Below are 21856 nucleotides of genomic sequence, written 5' to 3'. Positions count from 1 at the left end.
TTGTTCCCAATAACACCCCCCAAGAAAGCCTCAGAACCCCCAGAATGATTATACCTCCAGGTTCGGCTAGTGGGTCCTCAGCTTTCCAGGGACGAAAGGACCCTTCTCATCACAGGGTCCCTTTTTGATATGCAGCCTTTGTAAATTCCATTTGCTATCTCTGGTTCAGCACTGAGGTATCCCCTCAGGCTTCCTCTTCCAGCTATCTCTTCCAGCCTCCCTATTTTATCTCTACGACTGCAAACTTTCCTCCTTCCTTTCACCTTCTCTCCCCCTCTCATTTAGTATTCTGCTTCAGTGGCTTCACTAAGGCAGAGTTTCTACCCTCCCCTTTTCTCCTTATCTTTCCCTTGTCTGCAGTCTTGCCAGCAACCCTTTCTCCTTGTCTTCCTCTGTGCTTTTTGCTGCTGCTACTATGACATTCTCCCACCCTGTCAGGGATTCCCCTGGTTCCTCAGCCTCATTTCACATAAAACAGGCTTCTGTAACCCTTTCACTGCCACCAAATCACACAGAATACTTCTTTAAACCCTCTTAGCAGTGTGTATGGAAGGCTTTCAGCGTGAGATGACACCACCACTGAGAGACAGTATAAAACTTGAACTATGTTGTAGGTTTATTAAAGGGATATTATTTATAAAAGGGAATAAGGTTGCTTATTTTGGGACTTCATAGGTGCTTGCTGGCAGGTTCTAAAGTCTCCAGAGACACTGTTGCTGTCATCAGCCTCCAAGTGGCTCTCCCCAAAGGCCAATTTCCCTAACCTCCACCCCAGCCAATTACTTCCACAATGCAGTCCAGCTGCTGAGGCCAGTCTGCCTCTGTACCCCCAAAGCTCCTCTAGTTGTGTTCCCAAGTGCTTGCCAGTTTAGCTGGTATTATCTCTCCATTTGTATCACTTCCCTCTGGCAAGAATTTTGTTCAGGGTAAGACTTCCTCAGTCACTGGCTCCCTTCTGATTTTCACCAGACCATGATTAATGACACCCTGGGTAATGATATATGGGCCTCAGTCCTTCTCTCAGTTATTTTCACCAGCCAACTCCTCACTCTATCTCCAACTGCCCTTTCTAACTGCTAACTCCCTGAGTGATAGTTAACTCCCTACTGCCTGGAACCTCCAGCCAATCAGAAAGAATTTACCTGATCAGGCCTCATCTATTAGACACTTATAGCGGTCCTGTCTCTCTCCTCTCAGAATCTATCACCAAGCAACCACTGCCAAGCAGGCTTGCAACAATATACTAAAACAAGGGCTCATGGCTGTTGTTATGTGCCTTCAAGTCGATTACGACTTATAGCGACCCTATGAATCAGTGACCTCCAAGAGCACCTGTCATGAACCACCCTTTCTATTTCCTTCTGTTTTTCCCAGCATTATTATCTTTTTTAGTGAATCATGTCTTCTCATTATGTGTCCAAACTACGATAACCTCAGTTTCATCGTTTTAGCTTCCAGTGACAGTTCTGGTTTAATTTGTTCTAACACCCAATTATTTGTCTTTTTTGCAGTCCATGGTATCCGCAAAGCTTTCCCCCAACACCACATTTCAAATGAGTTGATTTTTCTCTTATCTACTTTTTTTACTGTCCAACTTTCACATCCATACATAGAGATCGGGAATACCATGGTCTGAATGATCTTGACTTTAGTGTTCAATGATACATTTTTGCATTTGAGGACCTTTTCTAGTTCTCTCATAGCTGCCCTCCCCAGTCCCAGCCTTCTTCTGGTTTGTTGACTATTGTCTCTATTTTGGTTATTGACTGTGCCAAGGTATTGATAATCCTTGACAAGTTCAATGTCCTCATTGTCAACTTTAAAGTTACATAAATCTTCTGTTGTCATTACTTTAGTCTTCTTGACTATGTGGACAAGAAAATTGTGAGTAAAAATAATAACAAAACAGACCCTCTCTATTCCATCCCCACTTCCAACAGTTATAATGCTCTGAACTGGGATTTGGAAACAGAAATTGAAAAACAACAACTATTAGAGTTGTCCTCTACTTTGTATGAGGAATCAAACCATCTGATTGAACCTCTGTCTTCTCTACCTTCCCCCATTGCTAATACATCTCTGATGGGAGAAGAGCAAGTTAAGCAATCACTAAAGGAATTTACAACAGGTTTTGCAGCTAAACAATGTTTACTAACTGCACAAACTGTAATCTCTATTTTTGAATATCTAACTTCCATTAACACAAAGGTGGACTCTTTAAAAACAGCCCTTGAATCCTGTGTGCAAAGTTATGGAGACAAGCCAGCAGCTTTTAAAGTAACTCAAAATATCGGCACCAACTCGAATTTGTTTAAGGACAATCAAAGGAAACAAAAATGTTCAGAAGAACAAACTAAGATTGCCAAGGTCAACCAAAAACAGGCAGAGCTTACAGTCTCACCTCCTATTAAAGGGACAAGCCCATACAAGCACAGCCGCATACTTCAAACAAACCAAGTTGTTTTAAGGATTAACCTCAACAGATTTAACACTGGACGCTGGTCTACTAAAAGAGCAATTATTCTATCACTTAGCTCACTTCTTCGATGCCAGCATTATTTGATTGACCTGAGTGTAGTTGAATGGCTTCCTAGTATCACAGGCTACAAACGAATTTTGTCTTTTAACCATCCCACCATTCCCTGCATGCTGCTCAAAATGAAAGTTTTTCTTTCTGCTTTTCAAATATACCCACTGTGTGTTTTCCGAGATGAAAAAAGGACTGCACTTCTTGGTTTAACATCTCAAGCAGATACTCCTCTGCCTTGTGCTACGGGCAATGTGCCAAATGATAAAAACCACAGTAACCCAGCACCTTTAGCGTCCTTGACAAGACATGGCTTAAATACACATATTGAAACGATGCAAGAAATAATTGGCACTGATGAAGCTTTAGAAACAGGACTAATTAACTCTTTTGAAGCCCTACCAAACTGTGAACAAGAAGAAATACTGAAACGATTGGATGAACTAAAACAAACACTGCTGCTAACCCAAGCAGCACCTAAACCTCTCATTGACATGACATCTTTGGACTTTTTACCTGACAGCAACTCTGCAGAAAATTTTTATAAATCTTCTGAATCTGACAGTCAAACAACTTCGTTAAAGAAGGAAAACAACCCACACTCCAGTAAACTCACATCCCTTTCCATTCCAAAACAGCCCAAATTGACTCCATCTTGTTCCGTTCCAGATAATGACAACTTGCTATACTCTGTACTACCTGAGGACCCTGATCAGAAAATTGGACAGAAGGAAGCCGTAACAAGAGTATATTTTAATCAAGATCCTCAGCCTGCAAATTGTTAGCCCAAAATTGCTGCCTGCTAATGATTTTCATCTTGATGAGAATAGCATCTCAACATCTTCAGCATGTCTTCTTGCCCTGAGACAAGAACACAACATTTTGAACGCCACCAATTGACTCGCTTCTAAGGCTCCAGGTCTCATAAAAGCCATTTCTTGGAATATTGCTGGGTGGCATAATAAATTGGTGGATACCTGTTTTGAACAGTATCTGTCAGAATTTAATATTGTTTTATTACAGGAGACATGGTGCCTGGATACTTCTTCTCCTTTCTTGCCAGGATTTTGCTCCTATAATATCCCTGCCACTAAACTAGGCTCGTATGGAAGAGCAAGTGGTGGGTTATCAATGTTGATCTCAGCTGATATGAAAGGAATTATACAACAAAGGGATTGGTCAGACTGTGATCATATCCAGGCAGGCCAGATAGATAGTAAATATTTTGGGTTAATTCTTTGTATTAATGTTTATTTTCCAACAGGTCGGAACCCAGATCTGTGGCTCAAGGTCTGGTCCTCCCTGCAAACCCTCTTGGATAAAGCTGAACAAATATTGCCAAATGCAAATATCCTTCTGGCTGGTGATTTTAATGCCAGAATTGGGAAAGATACAAGTAGTTATGTTAGGAAGATGCAATCTAGTCCAGAAGATGAATGGTATCTGTCCTGGTCTTCCATGGACAAATTATTAAACAAAAAAGGGGTATTTTTATTGAATCTGGCTTTTAAGCATAGGCAGTATAGCCTCCATGGCTCCAACTTTGATAGTTCTAATGGGCATTATACTTTTTTAAGCTCACTAGGAGCCAGTGTCATTGACTACATTCTGGTTTCTTCTGCACTTCTTTCCCAGATTAGCTCCTTTGATGTTCACAATAGAACGGAGAGTGACCATCTACCCTTGGTTTTGACCCTTTTGGCCTTTAAGGCCGTACCCCTTGTGAGGCACTTTAATATGGATGGTATTCAGGCTAAACAGCATCTTAGATGGAGCCTTAATCTCAGTGAGAAAATCTTTGCTTTCTTAAACACCCCACAGATGCTCAATCAAAGGCATCTCGCATTGCAACCCAACTCCAATGTATATCATATTTTCAGTTCAATTAATAGTGCGTTAAGCTCTCACTACTACCTGTTATCCTAGAAGGAATAATAATGTAAGGAAGGGATGGTATGACCAAGACTGCAGAAACAAAAGACAAGCTTTGAGAAAATTACAGAGGAAAGTTAGAGAGGAAAGGACAGATTCCTCGATTCAGTTATTGATCCAATTTCGATCCCAATATAAGGAACTATTAAAGACAAAGAAGTTATCTTATTATAGGGACCAATGGAGGGAACTTGGCCTAAGCTTAATTCAAAAAAATGAGAGGAAATTTTGGGAATTAGTGGCTAGTGGCATGTCCACATACAGCATGCCTCACACATGCATTTCAGCACAAAGTTGGACCCGATATTTTTCCTCCATTTATAGCTGTCCACATACTGAGACAATAACAGTCTCTACTGAATTAAGCATTTTACCAGAGTGGCCAGCTGTCACAAAATCCGAGTGTAAGCAGCTGATTTCAGCCCCGGCCCTTGGAAAAGCTCCTGGAGAAGATATGATTCCTCCAGAGGTATACAAGATGAATAATTCTTGGTGGGTCCCTATCCTGTCTAGACTCTTTTCAGAAATAGATAAAACATGTATTGTACCCCCTCATTGGAAACAAAGTATAATATACCCAATCTTTAAAAAGGGCAATAGGCAAGAACCTGCTAATTATCGCCCAATCAGTTTGCTAGACATTTCTTCTAAGCTCTATGCTAGACATCTTTTGAATAAATTAGAAGATTGGGAAGTAGAAACACAACTCTTTTATCCAGAACAGGCAGGGTTCCGAAAAGAACATAGTACAATAGATCACTGTGCCATTTTGAAGGCCCTTATTCAGAAATATACAAACGGGTATACAAAATGTCTTTATGTTGCTTTTATTGACCTTACCTCTGCCTTTGATTCCATTGACAGGCCTCGATTATGGGAGAAATTAGTTAGGGCAGATATTGATAAGCACCTTCTTAGATTAATTATAGAATTATATACCGATATTAAAGCTAGGGTAAGAATGGGCCCACAAGGGTCGTCGGACCCCATTTTATTGAAGAGAGGAGTAAAACAGGGCTGTCTACTTGCTCCCTTTTTATTTAATTTTTATATTAATGATATTGTAGAGGCCATGGAGTCACAAAGTTTTTTCTCCCCTTCACTTAATGGACAGATAATCTCAATATTAATGTATGCTGATGACATGGCTCTTATTTCTTATACTGAGATTGGCCTCAGAAGATTATTGGTCAGACTAGCTGTATACTGTGAAATGGAAAAATTGAAGATAAACTACAACAAAACTAAAGTAGTAATTTTTGGTAAAAGTAATATTAAACATAGATGGACAATTAATACCCAACTAATTGAGCAGTGTCCCTCCTTTAAATACCTGGGCATCACCTTTCATAAGTCCCTTTTGTGGAAAGTACATTTATCTAATGTCTTGGTAACTGCTCAGCAAACAGTAGGTGCCATTTTGTCATTTTTCTATGCTAAGGGAGGACAATTGGTAGCCCCTGCACTTAAAATATTTCAAGGAAAGGTGATAGCCCAGATGTTTTATGGGGTTGAGATCTGGGGGTGGGATGAGAAGGTCATAGCCCAATTGGAAGTAGTCCAAAATAACTTTATAAGGAAGATCTTGGGCCTCCCCCAGGGTACCCCTGCTGCCTATTTAAGGATGGAGGTAGGCCTACCTTCCATCTTGCATTGTTGGGCCACTATAGGAAATTAGAAAACTTCCAAGAATCCCATCTTGCCAATCTCTGTTTTCTCCATTACACAGCTGGAAACCAGTGGACCAAATTTTTGTCACCCATTTTACAAACATATTCCTTACCATCTCTGGGAGAACTTAGTATGTGGAACAGAGAAAATATTAGAGACTGGCTTTTTGAAAAGGATGCTAACAAAGACGCAATGGCGATACAATCATCCAAATTTTCAACTTGGTACTATCATTATAAAAAACACAGAAGTCTTTCTCAATATCTGGTTAACATAACCAATGCGCCACTGAGAAGGGCTTTAACATCCCTCCGCCTGCAGACCATGCCCTCTGCATATCTTGAAGGGAGGTTTCGTAAGCTCCCTGTCGAACAACGCCTCTGTCCTTGTGGTGTTGGTCAAGTGGAGGATGTTATCCATTATGTCCTCCACTGCCCAATTTACAATGTGATCAGGCCCAAATTACTAATGGTGGATGAACTTAAGGGTTCTGATGTCGAAAAACTGAACTATCTTCTTGCAGACGTGTTTCTGACTGTTAGCAACCAAGTCGCTACTATTGCCCTGCTCTCACTTAAACTTAGAAAGAAATACTTAAGTTCTTAGTTGTAGCACTAGTTTTAGCTTGTTGTAATCCTTTTCTCCTATATTTAATGTTTTTTCATTATCTTATTGTATAATTTTATTTTGTTACTTGAATGTTGTTGTATTTCATAGTATGTTATTGTATGTTTATGTTATGACTTGTGGTTACAACATTAAACTTTACTTACTATCTCTTTTTGCTTTCTTCTCTCTTTAACCGTTTTAAGAGTTCCGTCAGTAATCCACTGAGATCTTTCTCTCTTTTTAACTAGAGGTATTGTCTTTTTGCATTCTCCCTGATAAGGTATCTGACTTCACACCATAGTTCTTCTGGTTCTCTGTCAACTAAGTTTAAAGCCTCAAATCTGTTCCTTATTTGATGGCAGTCCAACAAGTCACCATGGTCTCATGGCAGTCACATATAATCTCTTTCTTAACACAAACACATACATAGCATTTCTCCACACACTCCCATTCGCCATCCTTTATGAGGCTGCAGTAAGGGTGCGAGGGTACTACCTATACTGTTGCTGCAGTGTGCTACATCTGGGCCCTCACAAAGATAATCAAAGAATAAAATAACAAGAACTACAAAACCAGCAAAAACTGAAGAAACGAAAGCGAAAACAAAAATGGAGAACTCACTGAGTGCCACAATTCAAGAGGCCATTTCCCTCATCCTCATCAACTGAACTTTAGCGAAAGGGGGGACAAAAAAGGTCTCAGGAGCCAAAAGAAGTTCTCAAGCAGGCTCATACAGAAGGAGGTGATTTAATATTAGTTGATAAAAATCTCACTGAAAGGCTACAAGATCAGACCACCTGATGAATCAGCCTTTTGTTTGATGAATATTTCTCTTTGCTTCCATTAATTCATTTTATGTGGTTGCTGTCCCAGATTCAGATCTAAAACCCAATCTTGTCCCTGCGATTTTTTTTTGGGGGGGGGGGGAAGAGAGGTTGAACATCTAACTCCCAAAAAGCAAAACAATAAGGCAATCTTCCCCAGCCTGGTGCCCTCCAGATATTTTGTACTACAATTCACATTGGTCCCAGCCAGCAATGCTGTGCTAGCTGCAATTGATGAGAGTTGTAGTCCAAAATCAGGTTGAGAAGGCTGCATGTATCCAGCCCCATAAGCACACATAAGACAATGTAAGTTAGAAGTAAATTTTCAGAAACAGATAAGCTTTTTTCTGAATATTCACAAAAATGGCTCCTAAATATTGATCTGATTTGAATTGAATGACAGAATATTGGCTCATCACTACTCATTGTATAAGAGCACAATGCAAAAATACCAGTATTTGTGGAAACATATCGATTATTGCTCTGAATACCAGAACATATGGTGACTTGTTGAATAAGGTGGCATCCTCTAAGAATAAGGGCCCTAGAGCCAACATATTGCTTTTATATTAAAGATTTCATTCATCTTTGAATAGGTTATTTGAAGGTTGTGAATTGAAATGAAAGTTGTGAAGTACTACAGTACTTGTGAACCCTCTAGTTCCAATTTACAAAAATACTGAATAAATGAAAGCACGTATACGCTTTCACCTCTAGAGGGCTCTCCAAGTCAGCCCTGAAGCATGCTGACAATGAATGCTTCCCCATATTACTTTTTTCTAATAAGGAAGCTTCAAAATACAGGGACAAAAATATAAATCTTTAAAATTACCTTATGCACCATTTTTAAAAAAAAATTATTTTAAAGAAATTGAATATGACCTCTAAGTATGTCCAGCTAATGTTTTGGAGGTATTATGGTTAGAGATGCTCCAAGAAGCCAACATGTGCTAATTCCATTAAGAACTGATCTACATTTCCTCGATCAATGTCCCATCATAACTTAGTTATCCAAGGCTTTTACAATTCCTTAATGTTCTGATTCAGATTTTGGCTCAAAAAATATAAAATACATTTTAAAATGTATATTTTGAGAGCAAATAAGTTTAGAAATGTGAAAATAAATATGCATTTTTTCAAAATCACAGTTTAATGTGGAGATGCAATAAAATGGGGTTATAAGTGAACATACGGAAAGGTTACTGTGCAATGTTTCTGTTACCATAGAATTGTATAAGAGCACAATGCAAAAATACTAGTATTTGTGAAAACATATCGAGTGTTGCTCTGAATACCAGAACATATGCTGACTTGTTGGATAAGGTGGAATCTTCTAAGAAAAATAAAATTAGTTGTTCCACTATGTGCATTTCTATGTATGAGATGAAAATCCATATGAAATTCATAGTGTACAATGATCCTTTTCAGATCTCCTCTATGGGTCAAATATTGCAGGGGTGTCATGAGCATCTGGGCAGGGTAACTTGCACAAGTGAATGTACCTGGCTGAATGCTTGTAAACAGAGTCAAGGTGAACACAGTCCTGTTTGCAGCATATGTGCACCTCAATCCTCAATCAAGAAAAAGGTCAAATAATTTATCCCCTCCTTAACGAGGGGTTGAGGCTAGTATTTCCATTAAGAAAAGGTCAAATAATTTATCTCCTCCTAAACATGGGATTGGTGGTATTTTTTCGTGTATGTAGATATATACATACAGGCGATCCCTCTTAGCATTGTATAAGAGGATTGTTATCAGTGCAATACAGGACCAAAATTGTTCGGTTAACCATTGTAAAAGTTCATTATGTAAGTATGGATTTTGGTTGTTGTTTTAAGAAAAATTGTTTCAAATAAACTTTTTAAGAAAATTGTGTTTAATTTTTTTTAAAAAACATGTAAATACATGCCTATACAGTGTATAGTTATGAAATGACATTTGTCCCCACTGTTTTAATATTATAGCCCCTGATGAAGGCCTGTGATTACAGGCTGAAACGCGTTGGGCTTCTTTGAAAAAAATCTTGCAATAAAACCAGTTTTCTATAAAATACTTCAGCATTCTGGTCTTTGACCCCCTTTTTCTACATATCGAATTGGATGCTCACCACTCTTTATCTCCTTTTAGAGCATGGTCAACCAATGGATGGCTAGGTAGTTTGCAGTGGACCACCTAGTTCTCATTGCTGAGATTCTTGTAAATGAAGTTGGACTAGGTACGACTTAGTCTGAACTAGCAAGGCACATATTATATACACTCAAGAACACTTGACACAAATTAGACACAACTTATGGATAAGAAATCCCAACTACTGTATATACTCTAGCTTTGTAAATATAAAACATTTGTAATAGTACTAATACTTTGTGATGTCTTGGTCATTATTTCAATCAATCAATCAATCTTTATTGCCTAGCCATAGGCCATTGCAACACATACAATAATTGGTCATGTATACACAAATTCAAACATATGGCAAAAGATTTAATAAAATAAACAGATAAATAATTTAAAATTTAAAACCCGCTATACTGCACTCGGGAGTTGAGCTACGTGTGCCGCCCTTATCTTTTGCGCCGCGCAGGCAAAGAGCGCTACCCTATATGAAATTGCCAGATCTTTATCCTCCAAAAGAGAAACGACCAGCTCCTGCCGAGACCTTCAAGACCTCCCCGAACCCATCAGTTTGCTCAGAAATTTGGTGCGTGGATGAGCGTATAGAGGACAGCCTAGTAGATAGTGGGTGAGATCCTCCACTGCCTCTGTCCTGCAAATACATAAACACTGACTCCACGGGGTCTGGTTGTACCGGCCCGCCAAAACCACATTGGGCATTGACTGGAACCGGAGTGCAGGGAGTGCATGCCTAAGCTTGGGTGCCATGGGGTGGGCCAGATAGTTTGCCCTTTGATGGTCCTGTTTTATAGCTCCAAACCATCTAAAAGGTTTGGAGTTGATCGTCAGTCTGTCTAACCATTGACAGTGGAGGAAAATTGAATCTTTGAGGGTTGATCTATCATAAGGAGCTGAAGCAGGTGGTAAGATGTGATATAAACGATATATGGCAGAGATCTTGTCTCCCCAGAGCCTATCTCTGCGGGCAAGCTCTTCGCATGATTTTAAAATGATCTTGGATTGGGAGTTTTTAGTTTGCTCCCAAAAGTTTAACAATGCACAATGGATATGAGCGCTGACGGGAAGGATACCTAGCTCAGCACGAAGTAATGCCGCTGGGATATTTGTCGGCAGACGCAATAGTTTTTTGAGAAAACTATTCTGGACAACCTCTAGATTATGGAGAAAAGGGCCCTCCCATCCCCTAACCGGCGCACCATAGAGGATCTGCAATACAACTTTGTTGTTATAAATTTTCAGGGCCGGGGGCATAAGATTGCCTCCTGTTGACCTGTGAAAGCTCAAAACGGCACCACAAGTTCTCATGGCAACCGCTTTAGTGTAGTCAATCTGTTTTTTCCATGAGAGGGTGTCCTGAAAAAATAGGCCCAAGTATTTAAAGGAGTGGCATTGTTCGATTTGATGGCCATCCATTGTCCAAAGAAAGTTACGGTGCCTTCTGCCAAAAACCACAACTTTTCTTTTAGAGTAATTTATCTGCAAGCTTTCTTTTTGGCAGAAGGCACTGCATCTTGCAAGCAATCTCTTTAGTCCATTGCGCGTGATGGAAAGCAAGAGCATATCATCTGCATACAGAAGTAGCAAGACTTTCCTATTCCCGACTGTTGGGGGGGGGATTCTGAGCCCTCCAATGTGGTGACTATGTCATTTAGGTAAAAGTTGAAAAGGAAGGGAGCTAGCAGGCATCCTTGCTTTACTCCCTTGTTAGAGACAATAGGATCTGTCAGTGAGCCCGTATAGCCCACCCTCACTCTTACGCTGTTATCAGTGTATAGCTGCCTAATGAGAAATAGGAGACGTCTATTGATGTTAGTATTTGCTAGCTTGGCCCATAGCTTGGGCCTATCAATAGAATCGAATGCCGCGGCCAGGTCTATAAATGCAGCATATAGGTGTTTCGTAGGGCCTGATATACATTGCCTTGCAATGAAGTAAAGGGTTAAGCAATGATCTACCGTACTTTGCCCTTTACGGAAACCCGCTTGCTCTTGGAAGATGACATTGTTGGCAGTTTCCCAGTCTTCCAATTTCATTAGGAGATATTTAGAATATGATTTGGCAGCAATATCCAGAAGGCTAATAGGGCGGTAATTGTTTGGGTCCTGTCTGTCCCCTTTCTTATATATAGGGACCACAATGCTTTGTTTCTAGCCCTCTGGAAAGATGCCAGTTTTGTTCAGTTGCGTGAACAGCCTGGCTACGATGGAGGCCCACCAGTCAGGAAAGCTTTTAAAGAGTTCTGGTGGCAGCATGTCCTCTCCGGGGGCTTTGCCAGCCTTCAGAGTGGATATGAGTATTTTAATCTGATTGGCTGTAACTGGGGCCCACTCAGGTAGGGAGGGCTCCAGAGAGCAAGGGAGGGCCTTGGTAGGTGCATTTGAGGATGCATAAAGTTTACTAAAATGAGTAAGCCAAAGATCTGCGTCAATCTGGTTGTTGCTGAGGGGTCTTATCGTGCGCAGCCCCTTAGCCACTGTTTCCCAAAATAAGCGCTCGTTTTTCTCTGTGGCCGCGTGCGCCAATTGCTGCCATTGGTGTCTGACATATTGGCCTTTTTCCCTTTTAACAAAAGCTTATAAGAGGAGCATAAGGCCACCAAGTGGGTGCACTCGAAGTTTTCAGGGTCTCTAATTGCACGCTGTGCATAGTCTGACAACTGCTTTTTGGCGCTTTTGCATTCCCGATCAAACCAGGTGTTTCTCGAGCACCACGAGGCCACGAATTGTCCACTTTGAGTCACCATAGGTTTAAAGAGGGATGCTATTAATTGGTACTCTTTCAATGCGTCTGACTCTGAGGCTGCCGCCACACGACTCATAAAGTGGGGCAATTCAATAGTAAGGAAATGGGAGACAACAGACTGGAGGCAGACCAACGAATTCTCTGTTCTGTTACCAAAATTCCCTCTAAACTGGAGTGGGCTACTTTGGGAATGGAATGTTGAAACTTTAACACCATTAGCAGGGGAAAGTGGTCGCTGTCAACTCTATTTATCAGATTGAAGTTGGTAATTTCTGGGTATAACACATTAGATACAAAGATGTAATCAATAACACTGGCACCCCTAGAGGTTAGATATGTGAACGCCCCTTTGGATGCATCTAAAGGGGAACCATGCAGACATTCTAAGTGAAACAATTGGAGAAGTTCTAGTAGTCTAACACCTTGCTTGTTTGTTGTTAGATCAGCAGTCACTCTATCACTCCAATCACCAAGAGGGCTGGGGCCATGGTTTGTAGAGGCCCCGATGTCCAACCCGACACTCCCCAGTCTGGCGTTGAAATCGCCACACAAAATAAACCTGGCATGAGGTGATCGGCATTCTAACTGCGACAAGATGTCAGTGAGAAGGTCCTATACACTGCCAGGGCACACCAATTTGGCAAGGTTAGGAGGTAAATAAACATTGACGATTGTGAGTGTCCCTGTATAGGGCCCCTCTAATCTCAGCGCCTGAAAGTGTTGGGCATTGGTTAAGTCAATGGGGTGGATCTCAACTGGGAGGTCTACGGAGGTGAAAATAGTAAGGCCCCCACTGCCACAACCTTTGGTGTTTATCTTGATAGCTGGAGAGGAGAAGGATCTAAACCCATTAATATGCTGAGTGTTTGCTTGGGTTTGCCACGTCTCTTATAAACAGACAATCTTGAATTTGCGGAGAAAAGAATCAAAGTCTGTATCCAAGGACTTATTGGACCAGCCCATGATGTTCCAGGACAAAAGCGGTAGTTGTCAATCAGCAGTAATTTCATCCAGTTCCTCAGTGTAACATATGCAACCATTTGGAGGGGGATGCTTTGAGGAAGGGGCCAAAGTGCGGCTATCAACTCTCGATGGATTATATGCGCGGGTGGGGGGATTTAACTGCTCCTCCACCTCTTCAGGGAATGAGTTCCATGACCTGGAGATCTTTACCTTTGCCTGTACCGGTAGGGAAGCAGAGGAAGCTTCTATATTGCATGTAAAGCCAACTGGGGCGTCCTGGTGCGGCACTGTCGGGGAGTTCGTGGTAGACCGCAGGGTAGATGAAATAGTTAATGGCGCTCTCCCTTGTTGCTCATATTGTCGGGTGGGCTCGTGTTTCGCATCCACTCCTCCGCAGTATCTGTCTCGCCACCCTGGAAGTCCGGGCAGTGGCTGTGGATCTTTATCAGCTGCGCTGATAGTTGCTCAAGTCTGCATAATATTTCAATATGATCTTCTAGGGCAAGAGCTCCAAACGATTGTAAGAGCACCTGCTCTTCCTGCATGTATGGAATACTGGATCCACCAACCGATTGGGGAGTAGTTTGCGATGTAGATATTATGTTCTCTTTTTGGGGTGCTGACTTTTCTTTCTTAGGACTTTCCTTTGGGGCCTCCAGATCAATGAGCCATCCATATTTATTATCTTGATGGAAGTTTGGGCAGGGCCGGGGATTAGGAAGTAAAGACTCTGGCGCTGCCTTATTTTCAAAGAACCTCCCAGGAACAATGTCCAATTTATTTATTTATTTCCATTTCTATACCGCCCTTAGCCAATGGCTCTCTGGGCAGTTCACAGCAAGGAATAAAATACAATACAGTAAAAATCAGATAAAATCCCTAAAACAGACAACTTAAGTATTTAACAACATGAAATAAAGTAACTAACATAACACAATTAAAATGCCTGGGAGAATAAAAAGGTTTTGACCTGGCGCCGAAAAGATAGAAGAGTAGGCGCCAGGCGCACCTCATCGGGGAGACTATTCCATAATTCGGGGGCCACTACCTGAAAAGGCCCTAGATCTAGTAACAGCCCTCCGAGCTTCCGCATGGGACGGGACTTGGAGGAGGGCCTTAGATGTTGAACGTAGTGAGCGGGTAGGTTCATAGCGAGAGAGGCGTTCCGCAAGGTATTGTGGTCCCGCACCGTGTAAGGCTTTATAAGTCAAAACTAGCACTTTGAATCTTGCCCGGAAACAAATAGGTAGCCAGTGCAAATGCGCCAAGACAGGTGTTATATGTGCTGACCGTCTGGTCCTCGTCAGCAGTCTAGCTGCTGCGTTTTGCACTAGCTGTAGTCTCCAAACCGTCCTCAAAGGCAGCCCCACGTAGAGTGCATTGCAGCAGTCCAATCTCGAGGTTACCAGAGCATGAACGACTGAGGCGAGGTCAACATTATCCAGATAGGGGCGTAGCTGGGCTACCAGCCGAAGATGGTAGAACGCATTCCGTGCCACCGAGGCCACTTGAGCCTCAAGAGACAGGAATGGATCGAAAAGGACCCCCAAGCTACGAACCTGTTCCTTCAGGGGGAGTGTAACCCCATCCAGAACAGGTTGAACATCCACCACCTGGGTCGAGAAGGCACCCACCAACAGCGTCTCAGTCTTGTCAGGATTGAGCTTCAGTTTGTTAGCTCTCATCTTTAGTCTTCTTGATGTTCATCTGTAGTCCTGCTAGCCAGTTTTTCCTTTTGGGACAATATTTGGGTCACTACTTGAGGTGAATAAAATGTAGCCACCTCTCTTGCTCTAATGCCATTATAGTATAGGTACTCTACTGAGCCTATATCCTGGATCTTTAGTCGTGGCGAGAGGATGTCCTTTAATGTCTCCACTAGATGTTATTTTCTAGCTTGGTCATTATTTAGTCCTGAAAACCTCATTACATTTAAAAAATGTACACGTTTTCCTGAATTTTATTTCCACTGGGCCATGATCTATGGATCATGTAAGCATTAGGGTCAGCAACACACAAAATGCTTCAACATTAGAAGCCATCGCCTTCCACTAAAAAATGGATTAACAATTTGCATTCCCCGACCTTATATTAGCTGGCAATTTATCAACACGAACACAAAGATAAACATGGTCAGCTTTTCTTGAGATATGCATTAGAAATGGCAATCCAGTATATTTGTATTAATAATTTTTATGGTCAAAAACACCTTACCTGTGCCTCCCTTTCCTATTTTGATTTTGATTTGACTTGATGGACTATCCATATGATGGAATATTATTCAGGGAGAAAGGTATTAAGTATTACTAGGTATTAATGCAGATAAAATGGTTATGCACGCTATAGAATCCACAAGATTAAAACTGGGAGTGCAACACAGGATTGGTTTATATGCAAACCAGGATTGGTTTGTATGTTTAGAGCGGTTTTTCCCAATATGATACCTTCCAGATGTTTTGAACTATAATCCTATCATCCCAGGTTAGGGAAGGTTTGTCTAATTTCTATGTAATATCAGAATCCCTTTTTACCAACCGCTTCTCCCTGCTGGTTTTTCTTGCTATCATTCTTCCCATTCCGTTTTTAATTTTGCATTGTAAGCCACCTTAAAACTAAATATGAGGTAAAATATATATAAATAAATCAAATCTGAATGAATAAATACGTATTTTATATTTTTTCTATTAAAGAGCAATCATAAATCACAATTATATTATTTACCTTTAGTGGATCCTTCTATTGTATGTTGTGGAACTAAAGCAGATTCCTATAGAGCAAGAAGAAGTTTGTTTAGAACAATGTTGACCAAATAGTAAGAAGCAAAATAAATTAAAAGTGTCATAGAAAGCTAGCCATCTGTAGCAAGTCTGGCAAACCTTACTACACACTCATTTCTATGAGATTGTATGTTGGGGGCACACATATTTGCTAATGTAAGCTTCATCACAGAGTTAGTCTATACACACAGCTGGCTTTTTATATGAATGTTGGCATCCTATGGTAAGGCAATAAATTGTCACCCTCACCAGCTTGTTGCCTAAAACAACTCTGTTTTGCCCATTAGGGTCAATGCTTAAATCAGAAGTATGCTTGACATCTCATCCCAGTACTACGAAATTGCCTCAAGTGGCAGATTACGATCCTATCCACCAGCCCCACTCTAGGATGAGTGTTCTGCTCCCAGAACAATCTGTTATTGGGCATCACACTGAAAGAGCAATTTAAGGCGATATTTCTATATTTTACAAATTGGATCCTTCATGCTATAGCATGCTTAATAAAGGTTTTTTTAAAAAGACAGAAGGTTGATGTAAGCTGAATTTCCTGACTCCACCTCCCAGCTGCCCCCAGCCCCTGAAAAAGTCTCTCCTGAGGGTTGGGAGACATTGGTGACTGGGGCACAGGCCTGCACAGCTTGGGACTAATCACATTAAATGCAGCACAGCAGCATCTTGCACTTGGTGTCTTGCTTTTGCTGCCTACCTGGGACTGCAAAAAACAGTGCCACTGTCAAGTCTCAACAGGTCGTACTATACATAACTAGTGGACTGAGCTGTGCTTGACAAGTCACAAGTTGTGCAGGAATGCTACATTTTTAAAAAACTGATCCTACAGGAATTAGGAAGTGTACATAACCTTTACTGGGGATGGGGAACCAACATACACAGAATAAAACACACACAGAATAAAATCTTAACCTGAGAATTTTCTTCTGTACTCATGGGATTTGAATCTCCATAAGAGTCAATTATGCTTTCATCAGCTTCAGTGACAAAAGAAAGGCTGGATGCCGGAAGAGATCCCTTTTTGAAGGTAGATGGTGGAAAATGGCTAAATAGAACACAAACAAATTCACATTCATCTCTAAAAATTAAATACAATGTGTATTTTAAATTGTCCAGCAGAATAATTCCACTCCAATAGCAGTGTAAAAATACATATAAAAGAAGTCCTTCAAAAAATATTGAAAAATCCTGTAAGTCCAAAAACTAATTTCAGAAATGGTGTTTCATTACATATAAAAAATACTCCCTTGCACTTTAATGGGATGCTAGTCAATTCCATGTTTTGGTATCTGTCTTACTCAGGAAGTATCTAAACCTGTTAACTGTTTTTATAGAAGGCAGGCTTTTTCAAGAGAAGAGGCTCCACTCATCAGAGGTGGGGCTAGCTGCTCAGTCAGCAATCCTACTTAAGGCTCAGTCTAGATAATACTTGGAGCTATCTAGGGTGCTACCTATCGACCGACCTTCCCTGTTTGCCTTATGGGACTTGACCTTGCTTATGGGGCCTATCCTTTGCTTTGTCTGACTCTGTCTTGCTGGACCTGGCTCCCTGAACTGGAACTAGAAATATGTGAGTCTGAGTCCCCAGAATTTGTGTTGAGCACATGCTACCTGTAATTCCCCCAGCAGTCCTCTATGCCCCCTCTCATGCTGTTCTGGGGATCCTTAATCCTTTGATCAGATTTTCAGGGGGTACAGAGAGGAATCTTAGAAAAGTGCCTATTCTCATCCCCTTCTTCTAACATGAGTAGAACATCCCTGAATACAAGTCTGGCTCTAGCACATTGTCTTTTGGACATTTAGGAAACTATATATTGCTAACCACGATTTTCAAAGTTCTTTTTTTTAATTGCAGTACAGTAGGGCCCTGCTTTTTGGCGGCCCGCTAATAAGGCAGTTTTCAATTAGAGTTGAAGGCCCCACACATAAAGTGCTTGTTCCGCTTTTACAGCATTTTTCGGCATGATGCGCTCAGCAGCTGAGTGTCGGGCACCATTTCATTGACAGAGTTCCACTTTTCGGCGATTTTTGCTTTTCAGCAGGGGTCTGGAAAGCAAACCCGCCGTATGAGTGGGGCCCTACTGTATTATTGGAATACAATTAATGGCAGACTCCCTCTATCTCTTTTTTAAACACACACACACCTCTTTCATACTTTTCAATGTTGTATTCTTGTTGGATTCACCTTTACTGTACAAAATGCCATTATCAAACACAGAGCTAAATTCACTGAAGCCTAATGATTCATATACTTACGTATCTCTTGGTATAGGTATTGGAGAAAGTCTGAAATTCAGAAAAGGACTGGCAAGTTCAATGAATTGTTCTGGCTTTTTGATTACAGGTTCTGAAAGTTGAGGGGAAAAAAGAGGAGATCTTTGTAATTCAAGAAATATTTTTCCCCTCAAAATAAAATTCTCATATAAAAGTAATGCTCTGAATCCATGGAATAATGTATTCTCTGGAGGTTGTACACACACAGGGTGCCTCTGATTCAGGAAGTTGAAATGTGCACACAAACAAACTGAAATATATTTTTCATGGTCAACAGGTTTGTGTTCACATTTCAACAGTGTAGACTGAACAAGAAAAACCATTCTTAATGTCAATAAAACTTCTAGGGTGGCTCACAAAATTCCAAATCACACCAGAGAAGGTCACCTGGTACAAAGACTTTCCCCAAGCTTTTAAGATACAATTTAATCCTGTTGTCTATTTTTCTGCTGCTATGATGGTTTTGTGGCTTTTAAAAATATATTTACATTTTCAACGTTGTTCTTTTTATAAATTGCCCTACAAATATGATTGCAAGGCAATATAAAAACACTTAAAATAAGCAAAACAAATTAGACATACAAACATATACTAAAGGCTGTAAAATCTCTAGCAGCTGCATAAACACAAAAAACTGAGCCAAGGTAAAACATATCAAATTAACTAAAATGGTCTTGAAAAGCATTAGAATGCTTGGTGCCAAGAGGACATGAGAGTAGAGGTGTAAAGTGATGAGCATTCCACAAATGGGTATCTATCACCAAGAAGGCACCTTTCACTAGTAGCCATTAGCCAGATGGTGGATGAATGGAGAGGCAACCAAGTGGCCTTCCAGGTGTTGCTGAATGACAAGTCCCATCATCCCTAGCCACTGGCCATGCTTGCTAGGGGTGATGGGAGTTGTAGTTCAGCAATATCTGTACAGGTCCCCCACACATGTCTTAGTTTATGGACAAGAATAAGTGAACAAGGGACTTTGAACTGAAGCTAGAAACAGACTGAAAGCCAATGCACTTGACCAGTGTGATATTATCACTAACAACTCATCCCAGTTAGCAGTCTCGCAGTTGTTTTGTTGACTGATAGCAATTTCAAAACCCTTTTCAAATGCAGCCCCTGTATATCACATGACAATACTCTAATCTGAAGGTTACCTGAGAATGTATAACTTTAAAAAGTTAAGAGTGTTTACACACATACATGTAATACAATCACCAAAATAATTTACATACACATTCACACTACACAAAATTAGTCTAAATACACAAGCCTTCCATATCCAATCACTCAGCAAGCACACTCTCCTTACACCCACCACACCACTTTAATAAAACAAACATTGAACTAACCATTAATCATGTACTGTACATAAAAATAGGTCCGCTGAGTAAAAACAATCCAGCAAAAGAAAAAAAGAATACAAACTTATTGCCATCATACCCAGGCAGCCAGGTTGTGCACTGGGCAAGGACACCTGAGGGGCTCCTCCTTAGGCTGGGAGGGTGTAGCTCCCATACTGCGATTCACATCAGTATCATGTCGCAGGGCCAACACTGCCTTGGATTGCAGAGTGAAGCTCCACCCTCCTAGGAAACACCCCCACATGCAGCACAGGCCTCCTCACCTACCTCCCATGTTGTTGGGTCAGCACACTAGTGCGCTGGGCACACATGCCTGTCATCACCCAAGATGGCGGCAGGGGTGTCCCTAAGGGCTTGATGCCCATGCTGCCATCTTGGATGATGGCAGTCATGTGCACACAGTGCAGTAGCATGTTGATGCACCGACATGGGAGGTAGGTGGAACGAGCTGGTCTATTTAAGCCTGTGCCACCTGCATCAGGAGAGGGTGTTGGGGAGCATGACAAAGCAGGCCCAGGGCAGTCTTGTGCCCAAGAGCCCAGTCATGCTTCATGCCAAACTTGATCCTACTTATCACCATCTACTACATGGGGCAATACAAAATCTCTTTTCCCACATTTCACCTGGGAAAATTAAGCCCCCATCAACAGACTCTCACCCTGTGAGGGAGTGTGCACCACTATCAACACACCTGATGCTCACCATTTCATGAGGAGGATCCCAGTCAGTCAGACAAAAATAAAAACAATCCCCTAAAGAACATTAATGCATTCGGCACCCAGGCATTTGGCTCCTAATTTTGGAGGACTTTTGGAGGACTTTGATGCTGTAGCCTCTTTTAGGGGTGGGCTGTGTCACTGCCTTTAAATTTATGTATTATGGGTGGGGGGGTTACTCTTTATTTTGTTTTAATTTTTTATACTGGTTTTAATCTTTTATTGACCTAAGTTTGGGTTCACCTTGTGAAGAAAAGCAACTAATACATTTAATAAATAAATAAATATATTAAATAATGCCCCAAGAACAACTCAAAAAGGAGGTGTCATCCTTGTCCTCATGACAGCCCTGAAGGGGTGACCCTAAAGGAGTTATCCCCTTTCGTGATGACCCAACAACAGCAGCCTTATTTTTTATTTCTATGTGTGAATGATGTTCAGCTGCCCAGAGTCCTCTGGTTGGTTCTGCCACAGCTGTAAAGCTTCAGAGACAAATAAGGATTATTAGCAGCCAGAGGAAGAGAGCAAGTGATGGTGATATTCTTTTCCCCCATTCCCATTTCTCCTCACTGTCTGGTACAAAGAAAATGTCAACATTCCTCCCAACAATGTATTTGTTGGGTGAAAGCATTTTCCATACTGCAACTCTCTGTGCCATACCAGAAATATGTCCCATATCATTTCTTTAAAAGAATAAATTTAAATTACTGTAGGTCTGGTTGCTTTTAGATGCAATATCTCCTGTGTCATCTCCTGTGTCTAAAACTCAGTAAAGACTAGGAAAACTCAACAAAAAGCACACAAAAGTACTCATTCCAGAATTCACTTCAAGCACAGCGCAGTAATGGTTAGGTCACTGGTTTAGTAAAAAGCATCTTTTATTTTCATATGATCATTTTAATTCTCAAAATGGAAGTCTGGGTGAAACCAATGGAGACAAATACAAATATTAAATTTTGGCTTAGTTTTAGTTTAAAATATAGTGCAAAGTCTAGAAAAACAAACCTTGGGGTTCATCTGTCACAATAGTTTCCTTTTTCTGGCGGATTAGTTTCCAACGAGGTACAGCTGGTGGTTTTGGAGGCGCTACCAGGGGACCTGACCTTGTTCTGGTTAACAGTGCAGGGTGACTGTATATGTGGGAAAGACCATATTGCCGTATCTGCTCAGAGGAGTCAGCCTGCAAAAATACAGAAGAATAAAATGCACAAAGGAGGCTCTGTTACATACAAAAATTTCAAGAGGAAACTAATTTTGCACAATTATATGATTTCTGACAATTGCTGATCCTGTTGGCTAGAGCTACAACTCACAT

The 21856-nt window shown here is 41.0% G+C and overlaps 1 protein-coding gene across 12 annotated transcripts in view; it reads right to left on the bottom strand.

Moving 5' to 3' along the window:
• ADGB (androglobin) overlaps window positions 1-21856 on the bottom strand; it is a 244834-nt gene that overhangs the window by 177298 nt on the left and 45680 nt on the right. For all 12 annotated transcript variants that reach the window (XR_009762282.1, XR_009762281.1, XR_009762283.1 and 9 more), the window contains exons 11-14: window positions 21547-21721; window positions 18447-18537; window positions 17103-17235; window positions 16126-16171 (exon numbers count right to left, since the gene is read on the bottom strand). Coding sequence is in view for 8 of the 12 variants with exons in the window: in XM_061624063.1 (XP_061480047.1) it covers window positions 16126-16171; window positions 17103-17235; window positions 18447-18537; window positions 21547-21721 (445 nt within the window). In the remaining 4 variants the exon portion in view is untranslated. The remainder of the gene's footprint in view (window positions 1-16125; window positions 16172-17102; window positions 17236-18446; window positions 18538-21546; window positions 21722-21856) is intronic.

The sequence above is a fragment of the Rhineura floridana genome, chromosome 4 (genome assembly GCF_030035675.1).
Source record: "Rhineura floridana isolate rRhiFlo1 chromosome 4, rRhiFlo1.hap2, whole genome shotgun sequence".
In the NCBI taxonomy this organism is placed as follows: Eukaryota; Metazoa; Chordata; class Lepidosauria; order Squamata; family Rhineuridae; genus Rhineura; species Rhineura floridana.
This window is presented reverse-complemented; position numbering and strand designations above follow the sequence as displayed.